The following is a 19,385-nucleotide window of genomic DNA, read 5'->3' on the forward strand; positions in this document are numbered from 1 at the left end:
CTGTCTAACCCTAGTTGTTCCCAGTTATGATTGGCATTAACTAATTTTAGGGATTGATGTAGTGTATCCTTAAACCGCTTATACTGGCCTCCTGGTTTCCGGGCTCCCTCAGTGAATTCGCCATATAGAGCTATTTTGGGGAGTCTTGTGTCTTGCATCCTCAGAATGTGGCCGCTCCATCTGAGTCGGGCCCTCGTTACTTGAGTCTCAATTGTTGTACAACTCGCCCGTTGCAAGACTTCTGCATTCGAAACTTTGTGGAACCATCTGATGTGCATTATCTGTCTTAGATGGCGTTGTTGCGTTTGTTCAAGCTGTTTAATATGTCGCCTGTAGGGCGTCCAGCTTTCGCTTCCGTAAAGAAGCGTTGGGAGGACCACTGCTTTGTAAACAGCTGTCTTGGTCTTCAGATTGAGGTCGTGATTTTGAAACACTCTGTATTGGTGAGCTAACGTTTTTTTTTGTGTTTTGTGTCTTATATTGTTTGACATTGTTTTTTAGCATCCTGAGGAAGATGGGAAATTCCATCGAAACGTCGATGTAACTCAAAGAGAATTATATGTAATTAGAGGAGCTGTTTATCCCTTATTTTTGAATAAATTTTTGGCAAAATTTTCACAGCTGTCCCACCCGTCAGTTTATTGAACGGAAGGACATTCCTGATTTTTTTGTCGGCTGAATCTTGATAAGATTTATTATATTATTTATAGATTTTATTTGATTTGGATTAAGTTTGTTGAGAGCAAAAAAATGGTTTTGATTCCTTAATAATACAGAGTGCACCGAATCACACAGTGCAGATTGGTGCTACCTGTGTAGTAGGGATAGTGTGCATAGTTTTTCTTGATAGGCTTCCAAAACTTCACTGCCTGTTTCGCCGCACCCTGTATTAATGTTTCTAATGAAATTCGACAGATGCATGCATCAGCGAGTTAGCTAAGTCCTACTTGAAGTAAACTGATGGCACACATGCGCATTAACAAACCGCATGACTGATCCACAGTATCACCGATCAAAATTTGAGCGACAAAATATACATATAGTCAAAGAGAAAATCCATATTATTACAATTTTCACAGCTGATGTTAGTAATTATTTCAATTCTCTACTGCATAATTGAATGTAATATTTTTTATTTTCCAGATCCCCGCAGTACAAAAAAATATAGTTAATCATAGTGGTTCCGTACGCGATGGCCACAACCGAAGTATTTTAACCCAGCTAGGTGCCATAAGGATGCAGTTGCAACAGGAACAGTTGAGGATGGACGAATCCTTACGAAAACGCGGCATTACACAATCAAAGGCTGTTGATTTTAATTAAGAAGTCACATTTTACATCGAGTTAAATAATAGTTATTTTATATATTGTTAGAGTTCATCTTTATATTTATATATATTTAACTATTGAGAATAGATAGAAATGTTGACTATGAATTAATTGCCTTATTTATTCCCTCTGTATGTGATAAATTTGTGAAACAATAATTATGAAATATAATAAACTCATTCCAATTATCATGTAATTCTTTGAAGCAATCGAATGCAAAATAATAATTCGATTTAAGACGATAATCGACAAATTATTTAGAAATTTATGAATTCATGGTCTTTACAATGTACCTACCTATCTGCACTTTAAGTACAATAATCAAATTCAATTAAGATACATAACTTCCCCTGATAAAATAATCAACCAATGTTACGAACTTAAACGAAATAGCTAACCACCATCTCTAACAGCATCAACACGATTCCAGTACACGCGCTACTCCAGCGCCACCTTGCAGGAAACAATATCCAACTGAATTCACTTAATGAACTATCATAATGAAGATGGCAGCATGTATCCAGTTGCTTCAAGCTCTCAGTTTGCCGGAACCGCAAGTCGACATGGAGCTTTGGCAAACGTTGGCGTTGAGTACCATGTGAAATGTGTTTCGAATCAGTTTGATAGTTTTACTAGTTAGATCTATTGTTCCAGTTTAATCACATTTGGTCCTTTCGTTTGCATAGGAAGTTTAGCACTTTTCTACACTCGGTGTAATTGACACTCGATTTTAATATTCGTTTGCTGATTGGATTTACACCAGTGAAGAGAAGTTGTAGTTTATCTACACCTAGTTGAAAGGAGGTGTGAAATGCAAAATTTGATGTTAATATCACGGACGTCACAGTTATCTACTTCAAAATGGATACGATTATTAAATTTAAAATTTGCGATAAGTTCATCACTTTACGAGAGGATGAAAAAGTATCAAATCTTCTGAGAAACGTAACCATAGATTTAAGCTGCATTCACAATCAATTCGCGGGCCGAAGTAAACTTCGGCACTGACGCTTAGCAGATGGCGTTCTCTCATTTATAATAAAATTCAAGACTAGCACGGAACTGGAAATTGGCAAAATTTCTTACAAGCTGCAAACTATCACTAGCACAATTTCGTGCCGGCTGTGGATGATGCTAATGCTTATGTTTTGATCAGTTACATGTTTAATTCATTTGAATATTTTGCCCGAAGTTTACTGTGAATGGTATATTTCGTGCCGAAGTGCACTTCGGCCCGCAAATTGATTATGAATGCAACTTTAATCAAAATTATTAGTCTATTACCTTAACAACCTAACTTCAGTTATTTTTTTGATAGCTTCTCGCAACTACACTGAACATGCATGTTTTGATTCAAAGTGCAATGTAGATTACACTACACCAAGAAACAGACGAAAGGACCTACTGTTGAAAAAACTGTTCGAAGCTTGAAACATACATACACGGAATGGAAAATAAACATTTGTTGTTGTCCAAAGACTGGAGTGAGATAGTGCTTAGTAGCTTAGTGTCACCAATCACCATTGGTACAATTGACTCGTACATTGCTGTCATATCAACTTTCAATGCGAAAAGATAGAAAAGCATATAATTTTATCCATGTAACGCCACTGTCCACTGACTTTAGTGACGTGCTGGATAGAGAAGTATCGAATATGTGGACAACACTCCGTTCTTTGCACTGCAATTCTATGCCATTCTATGTTCCAAGGTTCGAAGCGATTCAAAATGGTGAAGCAAAATAGTACTACTTGTGTCTCACTTGTTCCGAATGAACTGAGCAGCAAATGAAGTTTTACAGTTCAAAAATCGCTAGTTTGACTAGTTATAACTGCGACATCACTTTGGTGATTTGGGATCTTCACCCCGAGTTGAGAAGCTTTATCCGTCGTATATATGACATTCGAGCATGGTTTTTTCAATACCTTCTTGTTGTACAGGTTGTGAACGTAAGGCAGCTTAATATTCCCGTTTTTCTCGAAAAATCTAGTGATACAGGGTATACACGGCAGTGGAAGTCCGCAGGGATGTGAGATCTTATCCTGAAACCTGAACGGGCTCCTTGTCGAGTGTAAAGGCCAGGTATGTCGTTGTGACCTATGCGGATGACCTTGCATGTTCTTCTGATAATATAGAGGTTAGATAATCTGCCTCATTTTAAGATGCCACAGCGACCTATCCGAGTTTGTTCGGAGTTGGGCTCATTCTACCAAAACAATTCGAAACCTTGGTTAAAAATACTAATAATAATCTAATATAAATTAGAACGCAATCTACTGTGGAACTAACACATTTAAGGCTCATCAAAGGAATACGACCAATGTGTTCTATGTTTCTACTCTATGAAAAGTTCTTGATAGCAATGGATGGGTCAACCTCCATTGAGACATGAAGACGGCCTTCGAAGGCCCGCAACCGCGGTCAAATAAATACCTTAGATGCTCTGATCTCTACTTCTACAGCAGCATTGTAGCTAGGTTTATAACAAACCAAGGTCTTGCCAACGATTCGAACTAAGTATAGTTTCTAAGGGGGAGCGTCCACCAAAGTAGCGTAGCACTGACATGGCACATACATGACAAAGGCGATGCATAATTTTCAGATGTGCGATACATCTGAGTGAAATGTCAGTTGCGTGAAATATGTCGTTCTCATTTCAAATCTGAGAATTATGCATTGTCTTTGTCATGTATGTGCCATGCCAGTGCTACGCTACTTTGGTGGGCGCTCCCACTAAAAGTACATAATTGTTCCGGATAGAGGATCAATGTGGTCTACAGTCTATACTAGGGGGCATTTAAAGCCTGTAAACCTGGTTCACCGATGTGAAGTCCATAGGGTCTGGTTCTTGGATTGCACCTCATACCAGTATATGTTAGTCCTCTAGACCATTGGTTTTAATAAGACATCATCAATACACCATATATATAATCACATTCAGAAAACCAATGCGCCATTGCAAAAAGTATCATGTGTAATTTCCATTTTATTCTATACCTTTTCAACTTCGAATTGAGACTAATCACATTCAAATTGGGATTAAACAAATTCAAAATGAGAATAAGCAACTTCCAAATGGTAAACACAATCGAATAGAGGACTTCCCTACATGTTTGCCAACCTAAAAAGAGGTCTAAAAGGTCTACCATCAGGGAATGATTGCTTTCTAACGAAACCTACTTCATTCTTTCCGCAATGATCAAATATATTTATGAAATTCTATCGAGCTTTCTAGAGTTTACTGTTAAAAAGAAAAAAAGATTTTCATAACCTCGATTGCTGATTGGTTGAAATTTATGTTGGTATTACTACTTCTTGTGACAATTGACATGTTTCGTTGGCAAATGTCAAGAAGAAAAAAGTAATCTGTTAGGTTATGGGCAAAGTTTTGGTTATGTGCACAATCTTTGCTTGAACGCATTCTTGTTTTCTTGTATTTTGTAAGCTATACAGCAGACAATATTAATATTATATATATATCAGTAAAAATGACATTTGCCAATGAAATATGTCGATTGTCACAAGAAGTAGTGATACCAACATAAATTTCAACCAATCAGCAATCGAGGTTATGAAAATTTTTTTTTCTTTTTAACAGTAAACTCTAGAAAGCTCGATAGAATTTCATAAATATATTTGATCATTGCGGAAAGAATGAAGTAGGTTTCGTTAGAAAGCAATCATTCCCTGATGGTAGACCTTTTAGACCCTTTTCTAGGTTGACAAACATGTAGGGAAGTCCTCCATTGGGAATGAAAACATTCAAAATGGGACTAAGCAATCTCATATTGGGAAATGTCGAATAATAAAGGTATCGATTAGATAATGGGGAATTCTTCTCAATTTGGATTATCGCAGCATATGCAAGTTTGAACTGAATAATTTCATTTTAATCCTTTTCATTCATGAATTTTTCAAATGCACAGCAGAAACTATCAAAATAATTCTTCAAATATGAGGTTTTAAAATTTAAATCGCTTCGTTTCTAGTTTACGATTTGGCAACATCGCCTACTAGAAAATAAAAAGAACAATGGCTTGTTTATGAAATAACAGCTATTGATGTACAGCCATCATCAGGCGCGTACTCACTAGCGAGCCTCAACAGCCTCGGACATAAAAATCCCATAAAATTTTACGACCTTCCTCGTTCGTCGCAGACCTCATAGACAGCCATCTTTGTCTATCTCATCAAGATAGTGCATTTGTTGTCTTTTATTATCAACGCATATTTCAGTCGATGTTGCCAACTTGAGCAATAGAACGAGACGCTTCAAATTATAAATACCTTACCCATTTTTATTTTTCATTTTTGAGTAGGTACTTAAAATGATTTTTTTTTGGGTAACGGTTGAAATGATCATTTCAAAATGTGACGTTTCAAAATATTTCATAAAAAATACATCATTTTCGTCAGAAGAAGTATTTCCTATTTTGAGTGTTTTGTATCGATTCTCAAATTTATTAATTGAATTGTTCATTAAATAGCGTTAGATCAAGTTTATATACAACTCTGAGTTGTGAAATAATTTTTTTCCTCATTTGGAGTCCAAGTTACTTCTGAACAATTCTCTTGAAATATGAAATAAAACTGAAAATGACTTTTCTCAATATGAAATAGTTTAGTTCCTTTTGAATGTGTGTATTTCCAATTTGATTATGTTTACCATTTTGAAGTTGCTTTTTCTCATTTTAAATTTGTTTAATCTCAATTCGAATGTGATTAGTCTCAATTTAAGGTTGGAAAGGTATATACATATGTATATATTTAGTTAGGGTTGAATAGGGTAGAAAATTGGAGCGATATTTTGAGTTCAATGGCAAGCAAACATTGAGATGTATGGGGGCATTCCTTTTTTGGTAGGTTCGTAGATATTGAGTAACCAAATCATTAATTGTATTGGGTTTATTTACAAATAAGTCATATAGTTATATGCTCATAACATTATATACACGAATAAACTTATTTTATATCAAATACATACATATTTATAGTATAAATACATTAAACATTGCAGCTCCGTAAATTGTAAAAATATCCTATTCGAATGCACGGAACAGATTCTTCAAATTAAATTTGAAACAATATGTATTACATCTAGAACATAACAGGTGATGTCAAAATGTTTCAACAACTTCTGTAATTATATGTTACACTGAGGTCGTACATACAAGTCATTTTTACAAAGGGTACTGTTTCAAAAATTTACTATTCTCTTCTAGTGTCCATCCTTCTCGGAGGTTTCTCTGTATCCAGAACGAATGCACATTATTCTCTCAATGTTAGCGAACTTAATAATTTGGTATGAACTGAAGCAAGATGTTCTTCAGTGGAATCATAATGTATATATCTAACCTTATGATTATTATGGCATCATCATTGCTTTTGTACTGAAACCGGAAGGTCAAAAATAAATTTAAATGATAACTTGTCTAATTGTCAGACGCATTCGACCTGAATCATATAAACTTTTCATTGATCAAATTTCGGAACTGATCTAGATTTTTTGTAGCTTCAATTTTCGAGCTGTGCTTGTAAAAATCTCCTTTGGTGGTACATAATGAAGGACGACAGAGCGAAGAGAGCGTCTGGTCGAAGCTAGCCGGGTAAAGGAGGGCGTTAGGGGCTGGCTGGCAGGCTGTCGTCGCTTTCTAGATAAGTAACGTAGCTGTCTGTGCTGTCTGGATGGGTCATAGCATCTGGTGGAGGAGCGGAGTTTCCTAGTAATCCAGGTGGTGGGCCAGGGGGAGCTCCAGGACCCATGGATGGTGGAGGTAAATCATAGCCGTGCATCTAGAAGAGACGAAAATAATTAAGAATACAATTGATATTTGACAATGATTTTGGTGTAGCACAAAGTCGCTAGAATAACGTATGTGCGCTGATGCATTTTCCATAATGGAAGCGGCTAAACAATAAACATCAAAGGAACAATAGGAACATATAAGCAGTATTCTTCATCACGTCATTGTTAGTATAAGCAAAGATGATAACACCGCCATGACCTTGAATAATAATACAAAAAGAGTTGGATATGCACAGATCTAGATTCAGAATTAACCGAATACACAGCGCAAAAAAATTAACGCACATTTTGGAAATCTCAAATTTATTCTACAACTGAAGGTGTTCTCAATGATAATTATTTCTATCGGAATTATGCATGCATATGTTATCCACTTTCAACGGTTTTCTTCAATACAGATGTTTTTCCCCAGCAAGAATAAAAAAAGATGATATTATCAGATTTTGAATGTATTGGCTCCATTCTAAAATAGGTCGTTCTCGATCAATTCTAGTGATCAATAGTTTTTCTTTCGTTTGACTTCCTACACTCGATCGCTATGCAACGCGAAACACGTAATTTGACCCAAGAGGAATGTGCCCAAGCGGTAGTTTTGCGAGAAGAGGGATGGACATACACAAGAATTGCAGAAAGGTTTGGAGTTTCCCACACTGAGAAAAATCTTGAGGTTACAATGTGAAATTACCCATATATTAGCTGGACAGGTTACAGTTACAGAGTTGGATTATTTTTTTCACAACTAATATCTGGATGTTTCTACAAGGGTGTTGCGAAATTTCATGAAAAATGTAAAACTATCATGTATATTTCCAGTGAATATGAAATTTACAGAAAATATGTGTTAATTCTCTGTGATATCACAAGGGTTGTAATATTCACCTGAAAAATTACAACTGCAATGCAATATTACAATAAATTTGTGAATTTCAACATGAAACGGTAATTTCACAACATTATTGTGATCTAAATTTTTTTCGAATCACAATAATTTTGTGAATTATCACATAAAATGTGATTTCACGACGTTATTTTACAAAGTTATTGTGATTTGAGAATTTGTCTTGTAAATTCGCGAAGAAAAAAATGTTGTGTTGTAGAATTACAATGCAGAACCCTTTTAATTTTAAAATTCCCTCACAAATGTGCTTATACAATGTATTATCAAGGCGGTTGTGAAATTCCCACGAAAAAATATAATTGTACAACACGATATCGCGGCACAATTTCCTTCAAGGATCGAACACTTGTTACTTACATGTCTACAGCAAGAGAAAAATCTTACGCGAAATTGTTGAAATTTATTATGGTCAAAATATTTCTCTCGAATATGGAAACAGAATAAAAAAATAGATCAATCGGTTTCCATTAGAGCGTTCCAAAGATGCCGCTTGAAATTTAATGAACAACTGATGATCTTACGAAGGCCAAAATTGTGCTGTTCTTTTTCCGATCCACAGAGTCTCATCTGAAGCTGACTTTTCAGAAGCTCATCTCGTGGTAGCTCCAGGAGTTTTCGGGTGTAGATCGGTGAAGGAAAGACGAATTTTGTTGTTGTTATAACTATTCTGTGCATATCTAGGAGTGTGTGTACAGGGTTTTTTATTGCTTCCTCCCCTCCTCATTTTGGACTGCTGCCTTATATTGATCTGTGTCCACACACCCCAATGCCTGTACCTCTTTCTAATTTTGATCCATTAGTACAACATAGAGTCCATACAGATGGCTTTTTGTCCAATTTATTCATCGCATTGAGACAGTCCACAATGACGTTTTTTGTAGAAATTTTTTTCTCGACTTGTTATTTATTCATATAAAGAAATGTATTCATATACATTTCTGAAGATATAAGATTCCTCCATTCCTCCTCAACCATAATCGAAAAACAAATTCTGTTTGTGAATTGGTCAGAAAATATTTTGAGTAGATACCTACGGCAGAAAAACTCGCAAGTCTGGGTATTTCTGTAAATTATCTATTTTGAAAATGTTTTAAACACGAGAACTTCGAGAATAAGATGCGAATTCATAGCTTGAACGTAATATTACAATATGATTGCAAATATCAAGTCATTTTCAACCTATGCGGTACGTGACGTCGCTCGGCTGGATCCGAATTCACAGCTTCAATGGAATTTCATAATGCAATTGTAAAATCACAACTTTTATCTGCTTCCAGATTCATTCTGTGGCCAATCAAAACCTTTTCTGCAACTGGCACCTGCTCGTTGCCCAATCCCATATCCTATCGTAGATACTCACTAACTTACCCCATAACCCAATTCATTCTGGAATGATCCACTGTGTCTTCAAGAACTCTGAAGTGCGAAGAGTTATACATGGTTCAGTTTTTTGTTTCCTATGATTTAGTTCTTTCAAGTTCCAAGTATTTCTGCCTTCCAAGTTCCTTGAAGGTTTCAAGTGTGTGACAAAAGAAATATATACCTACTGGTAAGTAGATAGTTCACATTTTTTGAAAGCGATGTTTATTTTTTCGATTTGTGGTTTTCCTTTGGCAGATACTAATGAAAAAAATTGAACACCGCATGCATACAACTCATTATTCTGTATCGAATTATTGCTTATTGGATTCCTACTTATTTAATTTTTTTTTCAGGAATAAACCACCGATACGAATTCTTTATGGAAAAACGATATGTGTTTACAACCTATGTATTCAGGGAGGCCCTCAATTTAATCTAAGGAGATATTCCGAAAGATCCATTTCAACATTCATCCGGATTCTGGAATTAAGTCAAGCACGACAAAAGCAAGTTTTATATAAAACAAATTCATAAATTTATCTATTCCAGAAGATTGTGTCTTTTTTGTTGGAAAAAAACTAGGTATACTTTGTTTTTGAATTTTAATTTTATACTCTTATTATATAAACCGCTAAATAAGCGCATACTTGTATCAATATTTTCAGAATCTGATATTTCATAGTTGAATGCTTCACAATTATGTTGATTTTTTTTATATTTTGAAAATGTTTATCATTTTAGATGATATTTGTGGTTGTCGTTTTTGTTTGATGTAATGTTTCATATTGTTTTTTATATCGAAGATAATATTAATTTCATGTTGTGGTTGTTTTTTAACTGATATAATGTTTCAAATTTTTTGTTTTCCATATTGATGACTATATTTTATGTTGTGGTTGTTGTTTTTTATTTAATTTAATGTATTTTTCCATATTGAAGTGTATATTTTAGACAGTGATTGTGCCAAATTCAGTTGAATTTTTGAAATTCACAATTTAGTTCTGTACAACTACTTTGATCAATAACAAAATAAAGACAATTATCCAGTAATTTTCATGGTTATTTCACGAAGTAATTTTAAAAGGGTGTGGGGTATTTCTACAATGAATTCTGGAATTTTAACAAATACTTGAAATTCACAATTAAATTCTGTGAATCTGCTCTGTTTATTCACAACATTATAGTATTTAACGGTCTATTTGATGCTAAATTTCACGACGTATTTTCGCGAGAACGAGAGGTGATTCCACAATGAATCCTGCAATTTTCCAAAATTTTTTAATTTTACAATATATTTCTGTAATAATTCTTTGCGAATTCACAGAATAAATGTAATTTTACAGTTGATACCATAAAATTCTTTTGTGATTTCACAATGAGTATTCACAGGTTTAGTTTCTAGAAAAATCATTAGAAAAAATTTCATGTGAAATCACAACCAACTTGTGATTTATATTTTCTGTGATTTTACAAGGTTTTCATTTCAGAATATTCCTTGTGAAATTCCAGTGATTATCGTTGGTCACAAATAACCCAAGATTTTCACTGTAATTTCACTATTTCGTTCTCCCAGTGCATACAAGTGTGTCCAGAATGTTGCAGCGATTCAGGGAGACAAGTATGAATGTCCGAAGACCAGGACAGGGTAGACCACCGGTAACAACTGCCATTCAAGAACGTTACTTGAGAGTTTCTTAGTTGAGACAACGGTTTGCAACCGCTCGCCTCCTTCAAATTCAGCTTGAGCAAACTCATGAGGTGCAAATTAGCACTCAGACAATAAGAAATCGCCTCAGAGAATATGATTTAAGGCCTCGTGTCGCGGCAACAGGTCCAGCTCTTACCACAGCCCATCGAAGGGCGCGTTTGGATTTTGCGAGAGAGCATATCCATTGGGAAGAGGCCGATTGAGAAAGAGTTCTCTTCACAGATGAGTCTAGATTCTGCCTCTACCATTGTGATCGACGTTCCATTGTATACAGACGTCCACATGAAAGATATGCTCAGTGCAATTTCCTGAATACTACTGGTTTCGGGGGAGGATCGATTATGGTATGGGGTGGAATATCTTTGACTGCTCGCACAGACCTAGTGGTCGTTGATAATGGGGCTATGAATGCTGATAAGTATATAAGGAACATTCTTGAAGAGCATGTAGTGCCATTTGGTCCATACATTGGTGAAAATTTCATTTTTATGGACGATAATGCCAGACCCCATCGTGCGCGCATCGTTCAGGAGTACCTTGAAGAGGTTGAAGTCTCTCGAATGGAATGGCCAGCAAAAAGTCCAGATCTCAATCCGATTGAGCAGGTTTGGGACAACCTCAATAGAAGGCTGAGAAGTTCAGAAAATCATCCAGCTACTCGTAATGACTTAGGAATCCAACTCGGAGAAATCTGTGAAGGATTAGATTAGAACATTTTAAGATCACTAATTTTGAGTATGAACCGTCGTTGCCGAGCTGTAATTAACGCAAGGGGTGGAAATACCAAGTATTAAATCACTTATCAGCATTTCAGTATTTTGAAAATTGTTCATTTCTCTTCTTTCACATAAGATTCGGTGAAATCCTGAATTTTTCTTCCATTTAATGTGTCTTGTTTCGTTCAAAACCTTCCCGAGAGAACATAAAAAATAAGTTATAAAGTCAATGTAGAGTTAACTTTCATTAAAATTGAGATTTTCAGAATGTACGTTAATTTTTTTGCGCAGTGTAGAACGTGCCGCCATCGAAGAAAAGTAGTTCAAGTAAGTACTTCTGTAGTTGAAGTAAGTAGCATCTGTTGTCAGTTCGATCATTTCTAGAACCAAGCGAAAGTATTACTTCCCCATAAGGGGGGTAGCTTCCGAGGAATCAAGTCATAAAGGTATAGTTCGTTGAATCGAATATCAAGCAATAATTTCGACTTACCTGATTTACGAGCTGCTGAAAGGCTGGTTGGTGGGGTTGGTCTAGGTCGGCATGCATGGCAAAGTCAGAGAGCGCCTTCCATGGAGGTTGATAAGCTTGCACTTCCAAAGGGTGGACACCAAGAGGCGAATCATGACGAACAGGTGACGATGCTACCATTGGAATACCTTGCATCGCCCCATATCCCAATTTGCGGCCATCCTGTGCATAAAACTATTTTATGTTAGACAATGGTATTCAACACTTTGATAGATAATTAAATGTCTTTAAAGATATAGAGTCAAAGGAGATTCGGATCAATAGAAGATCAAGTAGTTGCCTTGGTGACATACATATCAATGAATATATGCGGTATTCAAGAACAGACAGTATGGTTCGTTAAGTTTTTGTGTAATAGATTGGCTTAATAGGATTTAGGTTTGAGCAACGAAACCAAATTTAGTTGCCAACGTTTCGATCATGTTTGTGATCATCTTCAGGGCTCTGGAAGAGCAATATACGATTACGAGATTAATAATAATAATCAATATGAGAAAATGAGAAACAATCACGCACGTATTTGAAACATATAAAAGAAGGAAAACTGCAACCAAACATCACTCGATTTGCAGGACCGTATCACATAAATTCAGTTCAAGATCACGAAATTACCCTGTACAATGAATTTGATGTTTTCTCAGATATATCTGAGTGAACTTAAAGATTCGATTCGTTTAATTAATTCGCCAAATAATATTCCATGGCACTATCCAGGTTGCCGAGAAATGATTTTTTTTTCTTGATAGTGACAATAACTTTTTCTCCCGTGTTGATATTTGACATCCTATTCATCTCATAGTTAATTTTGAATCTTTATGGATTTAATCAATTGAATATGTATACATTATTGAATGTTAATTTCAGTTCTCATTTGTTTTATTAGGGTTTTCTTAAGCGTAACTCAAGGATGGGACTTAAACAGTTATTTATTTTTGAGTCATTACATCAGCAAGAATAAACTAAGTGATGGATAAGAAACATGTAAAATAAAACAAACTCACATTGTCTGTTCGAAATGAAGGAAAACTAGATCAAGTTGTGTTTTTTCTTATGCAACAGTAGTTTAGAATGTCATTCTGCTGAGGGCGATGTATAATTTATTTATGAAATGGTTAAAAAATGGGTATTCTTTGTAAGTCATTTAAAACTACTGTTTTCATAAGAAAAAACACAACTTCATGTTATAGCTCAGCAATTGAACCTGTAAAAAGTACGCCACTGGATTGCTATAGGAAAAGTGTCTGTATAACCCACTTCTTCCAAATTTCTCATTATAACTATTTTGTACCATAAAAATACCAAAAATTCAAAGAACCCAACTCTTGAAACTGAGTTAGACATCTGATGAATATTTGAACGTTTTGTAAAATAAAAATATTCTTCATATTTCGTCGTTTTCGAGTAATTTAATGATATAAAATATTTGTGAAATTGGGTAGGTACTTTGGCTGAATGCAACTCTGTTTAAAAGATCCACAAATCCATCCACTACAAATAGTGTCATAGGTTTAGCTTCTTATTTGGAAGGGAATTTTGTTTCTCCAGGGTTGGCATAGCTCATTATGAAAACATAAAATGGCTAAACTCTTCATCATGGCCGAATCGGAAAAAATGGTAAGTACCTATACTAAAAATTGTTTTTTTTTTTACCTCAAGAATCTACTGTTTGAACCAGTGGCGTAACTATACCATTTGCGGCCCGTGGCAAATTCTCTTGATGGGGCCCTTTGAGTAAAATCGTCACGTTTTACTTAGATTAATTTAAATAAACCACTCAAGCAATCATCCAACACTAATAGCAATTGTATTTTCCATAGTTTATACATTTACATTCATTCACAATCACCAGCCTATATACGTCCCACAGTTGGGCATAGGCCTCCTCTCTTATGGTGAGTTTATGCAGAGGTACTAAGAACTATTACGTAAGAAAGGGACCAATCTAATGGGCAGATGGCAAAAACGTCCACGTCATCTGCCAATTAGGTTGGTAACTTTATTATTAATTAATGATGTCCAATACTCGATAAAATATGTTCACTTTGAACAAACATTCCTCATATTCGCAAAGCTCGTCAAAATTGCGTTTTTCCTTCCTCTGACGAGTTTTAGAGAATTCAGGGGTGATGGACCATGTTTCTGCAACACTAGCTCGTCCAATGATATTGAATTTAAATAATTTCACTAACTTTTGGGAATGTATCTGAAGCACTTCCTGACAAACAACGTTTTCATTTTAGCATAAAATTTGAAGCTATTTTAACTCTTCTTTCTAACTTTACACCTTGTCTATGTTACACCACTGCTAACACTAGCAGAACTGCTATCAGTTCTTTCAATTTAGAATTCACCCCATATCCCAGGTACTAAAATCTGTTCCAGCAAGCAATCATGACACTACATTGACCTTCTCCCCCCCCCCCCCCCAGAAGAAATCCTGGCTACGCCCATGACCATTCCTTTCCAAAGAATTGCTGAATTGCACCTCCTTTGCGTTATCTTCTTGCTTGTTTTGAAGCAAATACACTTACGATTTACATTTTCCAAGATGGTTTACATCATTTGTATCTAAATTCAATATGTAATTTCAAAAGAATTCACAGCTCCACTTTGCATACACTTTTTACGAACACTCAGTAGGTATGTGCTGAGGGCTTAAAATGAAGAAGAATTGAACAGAATTTTAAAAAAATTCAGAGTCTCGGCAAAGGACCATAAATATTATCACCGAAGGAATAAAAACAGGACCGCATTTCGAAAAAATGACCTAAAATATGAATTCGTCCGGTTCCTATTCCATTGTGACAAGTGTGCTATGCAAAGTGAAAATTGAATTCCTTAGAACAAATTATGTAGTTTTTCATGGCAATAACGGAATTTCTGTAGGGGATGTAAGAAATATAGATTTTGGGGCTTGAATGAACAATCACGATATTATGAGTACTGCCCTGAAAATATTGATATTTCATGAAGCGTTTGGAAGAGCTTTCTGAAGTGAACAAACCCATAAAATTTCATCGAAATCAGACATGCATTACAGAGCATTTGCTATTTGCTTTCGCAAATTTAGGTCAATATTCACGAATCACCCGGTATCTCCGAAACTAATAGCCTTAGGATACAAAACAAGTTTTCTGAAAGGCCTGGATGACCTGCATTCAGCATTAGGCTATGGCCAACGACTCATGAAACACCCTGTATATCTAGTATAGGAATACCTAGGTATTCTATAGAGAGCATTCAAATATGTATACCTAAAATTTTGAGATTAATTTTTTTCGTGATATCTCAAACTGAATTTTGAGATTATGAATGTTTGCCCACCTACAAATTGTGAACATAATAATAAATCGACAAGACAAGTATGCGCTTGATTGCGGACTGAAATTGTCGAAGACTTATGCACTTCACGTAGATTGCGCCCGTTCCGCATTCAACAAGCAGTCTGCTCCTAAAAAATTTAGTTACCAAGAATCTCTGACACCAATCACATCTCGTCCAACAAGGTAGTCATTATTTCAGGCTCCAACAATCTCGGTAAATTACCGTTCGCGCCTCCTCCACCGTCCACCATTTTTATCCGCCTCGGTCGGTAAAAAGCGGTGACTACCAGTCACTTCAAGGTCAAAGAACCAGTCCTTGCCGACTAGATCCAGAACCCGCGCGCGGCTCCGCTCCAAGATGATCCGCAGATTAACCGATTGCCAATGGGGGCGCCATATGCGTTATTGTTCGGCACGGCATCACAAGAGGAATCGATTTAGAGGTGGAGGCAACGGCGTCCACGTCCAAGTCATTGGGCTGGCGGCGCGAGGCGGTCGCGATCAGCTGAGCTACGCCTCCTGAGACACGGAGAAACTGTTGGCAAAGGGGGGGACGAAAGAAGGGAGCGCTACAAGGTTCTCGCAGCTCGCTTCGCTTCGCGGATCTCCCTTTTGTGGTTGCGTGGAGGGCAATCGATAATCTCTACCCTCGGATCCCTTAACAATTAAATAATGAATAAGCGACGGTATTCTGCTTGGGATGTTGAAATGTATCAATGGAATGGAACTGTAAAGTGTATTACATGATTTTCGTTAGCTTCCTAACCGCTACACGTGTTTCGCTATCGCCAAAGCCTCTTCAGGTGGCTGAACACATTACCTACTGTTGCTTTTAATGACATAATACAGGAGGAAAAAAAGATTTGCAAGGAACATTTCTTTTCAATAACAGAATTTTGTTTAATATTTAAGTAGTAAAAAATGGATAGAAAACAAAAGAATTGAAAAAATATTTATAGGCAGTGAGCAGAACATGCTCACAAAATAACCTGCCTACTTGGCGACGAATTTTTTTGAACTCACGTTACCATTATGTACTTCAACTGTCTAGCATTCGAAATAAGAAAAATAATCATTTTTTTGGAGCGTAACTTTAAGAAAGGTCCAAGAGCTCCAGTTTTCAACATGAAAGGGCCCGTTCAATTTTAGACTAGCAGGAATATAAAGCCCCTAAAAACTTCTGTATCTACTGTATATAGACAAGAATTCTTGACCACATTCATTATTAGAAGTCTATCCAATCCCACTGACCGCTGATATTTATACTGTTGTTTGTATTTCCAATGTAATCGGACGAAGATGATATATATCGATTGTGAATGCTGATTAATTTGCCTTGAATTTGTGAATTTCAAAATAATTTTCTAGGTTACATTCTTATACCTATACTCCATTCATATTTATTTTAGCAGTCGGTTGGCCATGAAATAATTTTCTCAAGTTTTTGTAACTGGAACTCATGAAATGTCGTTAATGTTTTATAACGCCGTTGCCACAACTAATATCAATTTTTATTACGAAAATGCCGAAAGTGATTGAAAAAAGAGACAGGGTTTCAGGAAGTGCTATTTAGAATTCAGGTCCTCTCATTCAAATAGTCGATATTATAAAATCCGCAATACGTCAGCGAACATATTCAATGTAAGAGAATTTAAATAATGCTTCATCTGAATCTAAACGACTTATATTTCAGCTATTTCCACAATCAGAAAGATTGTGAATGAAGAGGATGACAAAGAATTTCCTTCTATTGGGAGATCCAAAAAAGTGGTGGCATTTGAGAATTTTATGTTTGAGTGAATTAATGCGGAAAGTTTACTACAGGATTTTCGATGAATGTCATCGTAGAATAAGTTCCCGAAAATTGATTTTTCTATTTTTCATTTGACTTGCCCTATTCATTGTAAATGTCTTAAGGTACCAATAAATACCTAGGTAATTATTATTATTATATCAATGTATTCAGATGAACAGACACAAGTACGAGCCAGTTGTCCTGTTAATTGTTAATTCATGTGAAATTTTTGTGAAGTTCATCTTGACTTGAAACTTTCCTTAATTCCTTTAACTTATATTGATGCAAGATGATTTTTGTTGAAGAATTTAACATTCTTGTAATTATCTGTTAATTTCTTCGGGAGATACCTATTCCCAACCACTGCATCATATCCATTTCATCTTCGGGTCAATATTTTTGAAATCTAGAACTGATGTAACGTATTCAAACTCTCCACAGAAGATAACAAACATTAACTCTCCTCAAGCTAGTGCATATTATGATATTACACTGATCTCTTGTATTTTCCATGCACATAACTGGATTTGGTATGCCTTCAATCAGTTTGTATAAACTTCAATTATGTTCGTCACATATTTTCCGAAGAGATTCGACATTGTGATAAAATACGTAATAACAGAAACTTTTACGTAGAACGGGCAACATAGGGTTGATATAACAACCAAAAATGTTTTGACAAGCGTCATAACCTCACATTTTCTTACTATACAGAGTGAAATGTGTCAAATTTCCATGGCCAACCGAGTGCTAAAATAAAAGTGAATGTAGTATACCTACATTTTAGTTCTGCGATTGAAACTACAGCAATTATTAGAGATATTTTGTGACCTGCTGTTTCTGGACTCTCAAGGCTTACTGTCGATAATTCTCGAATGGGCTATACCAAATATGTATTTTCTACTATATTGGTGTAAAATACCTATAATTCAAACAGGAGAAATATCACAGGCATTGGAAGTGAAAAAATTTTAGCATAAGAAGAAGATAAAGGAGACCTTTAGATGTCAAATAGAATTTTTACAGAAGAAATAATTTTGAAATTTCCATGTAGTTAATGTGAATTTGCGTTCCTGTGATTTTTAAAACAGTTAAATTCTGAATGAAAAGACTGACAATTTCAGAGAATATTTCCGAATAAGTATCTTCAATTAATTATTTGATGCGACAAATTGTATAGGATTCGAGACTGGGATAATACACAGCAATTTATTTGAAAAGCAGGGAAACTTTTCGAAAAATTTAAGTTAGCCCACTTCTATACTTGACGAAATCTATCTACGCTGAATACTCGCAACATATGAGAATAAGTATACCTACCTAAAGATAGGCAAACTACATATGTACTCATAAGTAGGTTGAAATCAAAGGCGTTCCTAGACTGATTTTCTGGGAGGGGTAGTAATTGAAAGAACAATTGAAATTTCAAATTAAGACTTCAAAAATAACACCCTGTAGGTATCTCTAGGTAGCATTTGCAGTCCCATATTCTTTTTCTTAAAATTGTACAAGGAATCTCTCCTTTTCATTTCATTATATTATTGTTTTTTCTTAATTTTTTCATATGAAAAATTTTAAAAATCGAATTCGTTATGGGCTCTGGGTGGGTAATTACCCCCTCTACCCCCCCACCCGTAGGACCGCCGTTGGTTGAAATGAATTGGAATTCGCTACATATCTGAAACATTTCCACATTTGGAATAGATGGATACCTGCATGTCAAGATCGCATATTCATGCGATAAAACAGGTGGAATCTTGTTAATTGGACTTCTTAGAAAATAAAGTCGTTCTGATGGGTGCTTCGGAATGTAGTTTCATTTAGATGAATATGCGAATAAAGTACTGCAACGGCATCGAAGATGCTATCTCACGATCTTCTGTTTAATGGTGAAGAAAGATTCACCTTCTCAACAGTTA

General features: G+C 35.6%; 2 protein-coding genes across 9 annotated transcripts in view; one reads left to right on the forward strand and one right to left on the reverse strand.

The window, feature by feature from the left end:
• The window catches only part of LOC123307918 (coiled-coil domain-containing protein 66), a 51,109-nt gene extending 49,673 nt beyond the window's left edge, over positions 1-1,436 (forward strand). For 6 of the 7 annotated variants that reach the window (XM_044890411.1, XM_044890406.1, XM_044890407.1 and 3 more), the window contains one exon: positions 1,144-1,436. In XM_044890411.1, the coding sequence (XP_044746346.1) occupies positions 1,144-1,323 (180 nt within the window). In that variant the 3' untranslated portion in view covers positions 1,324-1,436. The remainder of the gene's footprint in view (positions 1-1,143) is intronic. The other variant, XM_044890414.1, reaches the window with a different exon arrangement.
• Positions 1,437-6,219: 4,783 nt separating this feature from the next.
• LOC123308217 (insulin gene enhancer protein ISL-1) overlaps positions 6,220-19,385 on the reverse strand; it is an 85,471-nt gene continuing 72,305 nt past the window's right edge. The window contains exons 5-6 of one of the 2 annotated variants that reach the window (XM_044890791.1): positions 12,310-12,510; positions 6,220-7,122 (exon numbers count right to left, since the gene is read on the reverse strand). In XM_044890791.1, coding sequence (XP_044746726.1) covers positions 6,949-7,122; positions 12,310-12,510 — 375 coding nt within the window. In that variant the 3' untranslated portion in view covers positions 6,220-6,948. Of the gene's footprint in view, positions 7,123-12,309; positions 12,523-19,385 lie in introns of both variants that reach the window. The other variant, XM_044890790.1, reaches the window with a different exon arrangement.

Source organism: Coccinella septempunctata, chromosome 2 (genome assembly GCF_907165205.1).
Source record: "Coccinella septempunctata chromosome 2, icCocSept1.1, whole genome shotgun sequence".
In the NCBI taxonomy this organism is placed as follows: domain Eukaryota; kingdom Metazoa; phylum Arthropoda; class Insecta; order Coleoptera; family Coccinellidae; genus Coccinella; species Coccinella septempunctata.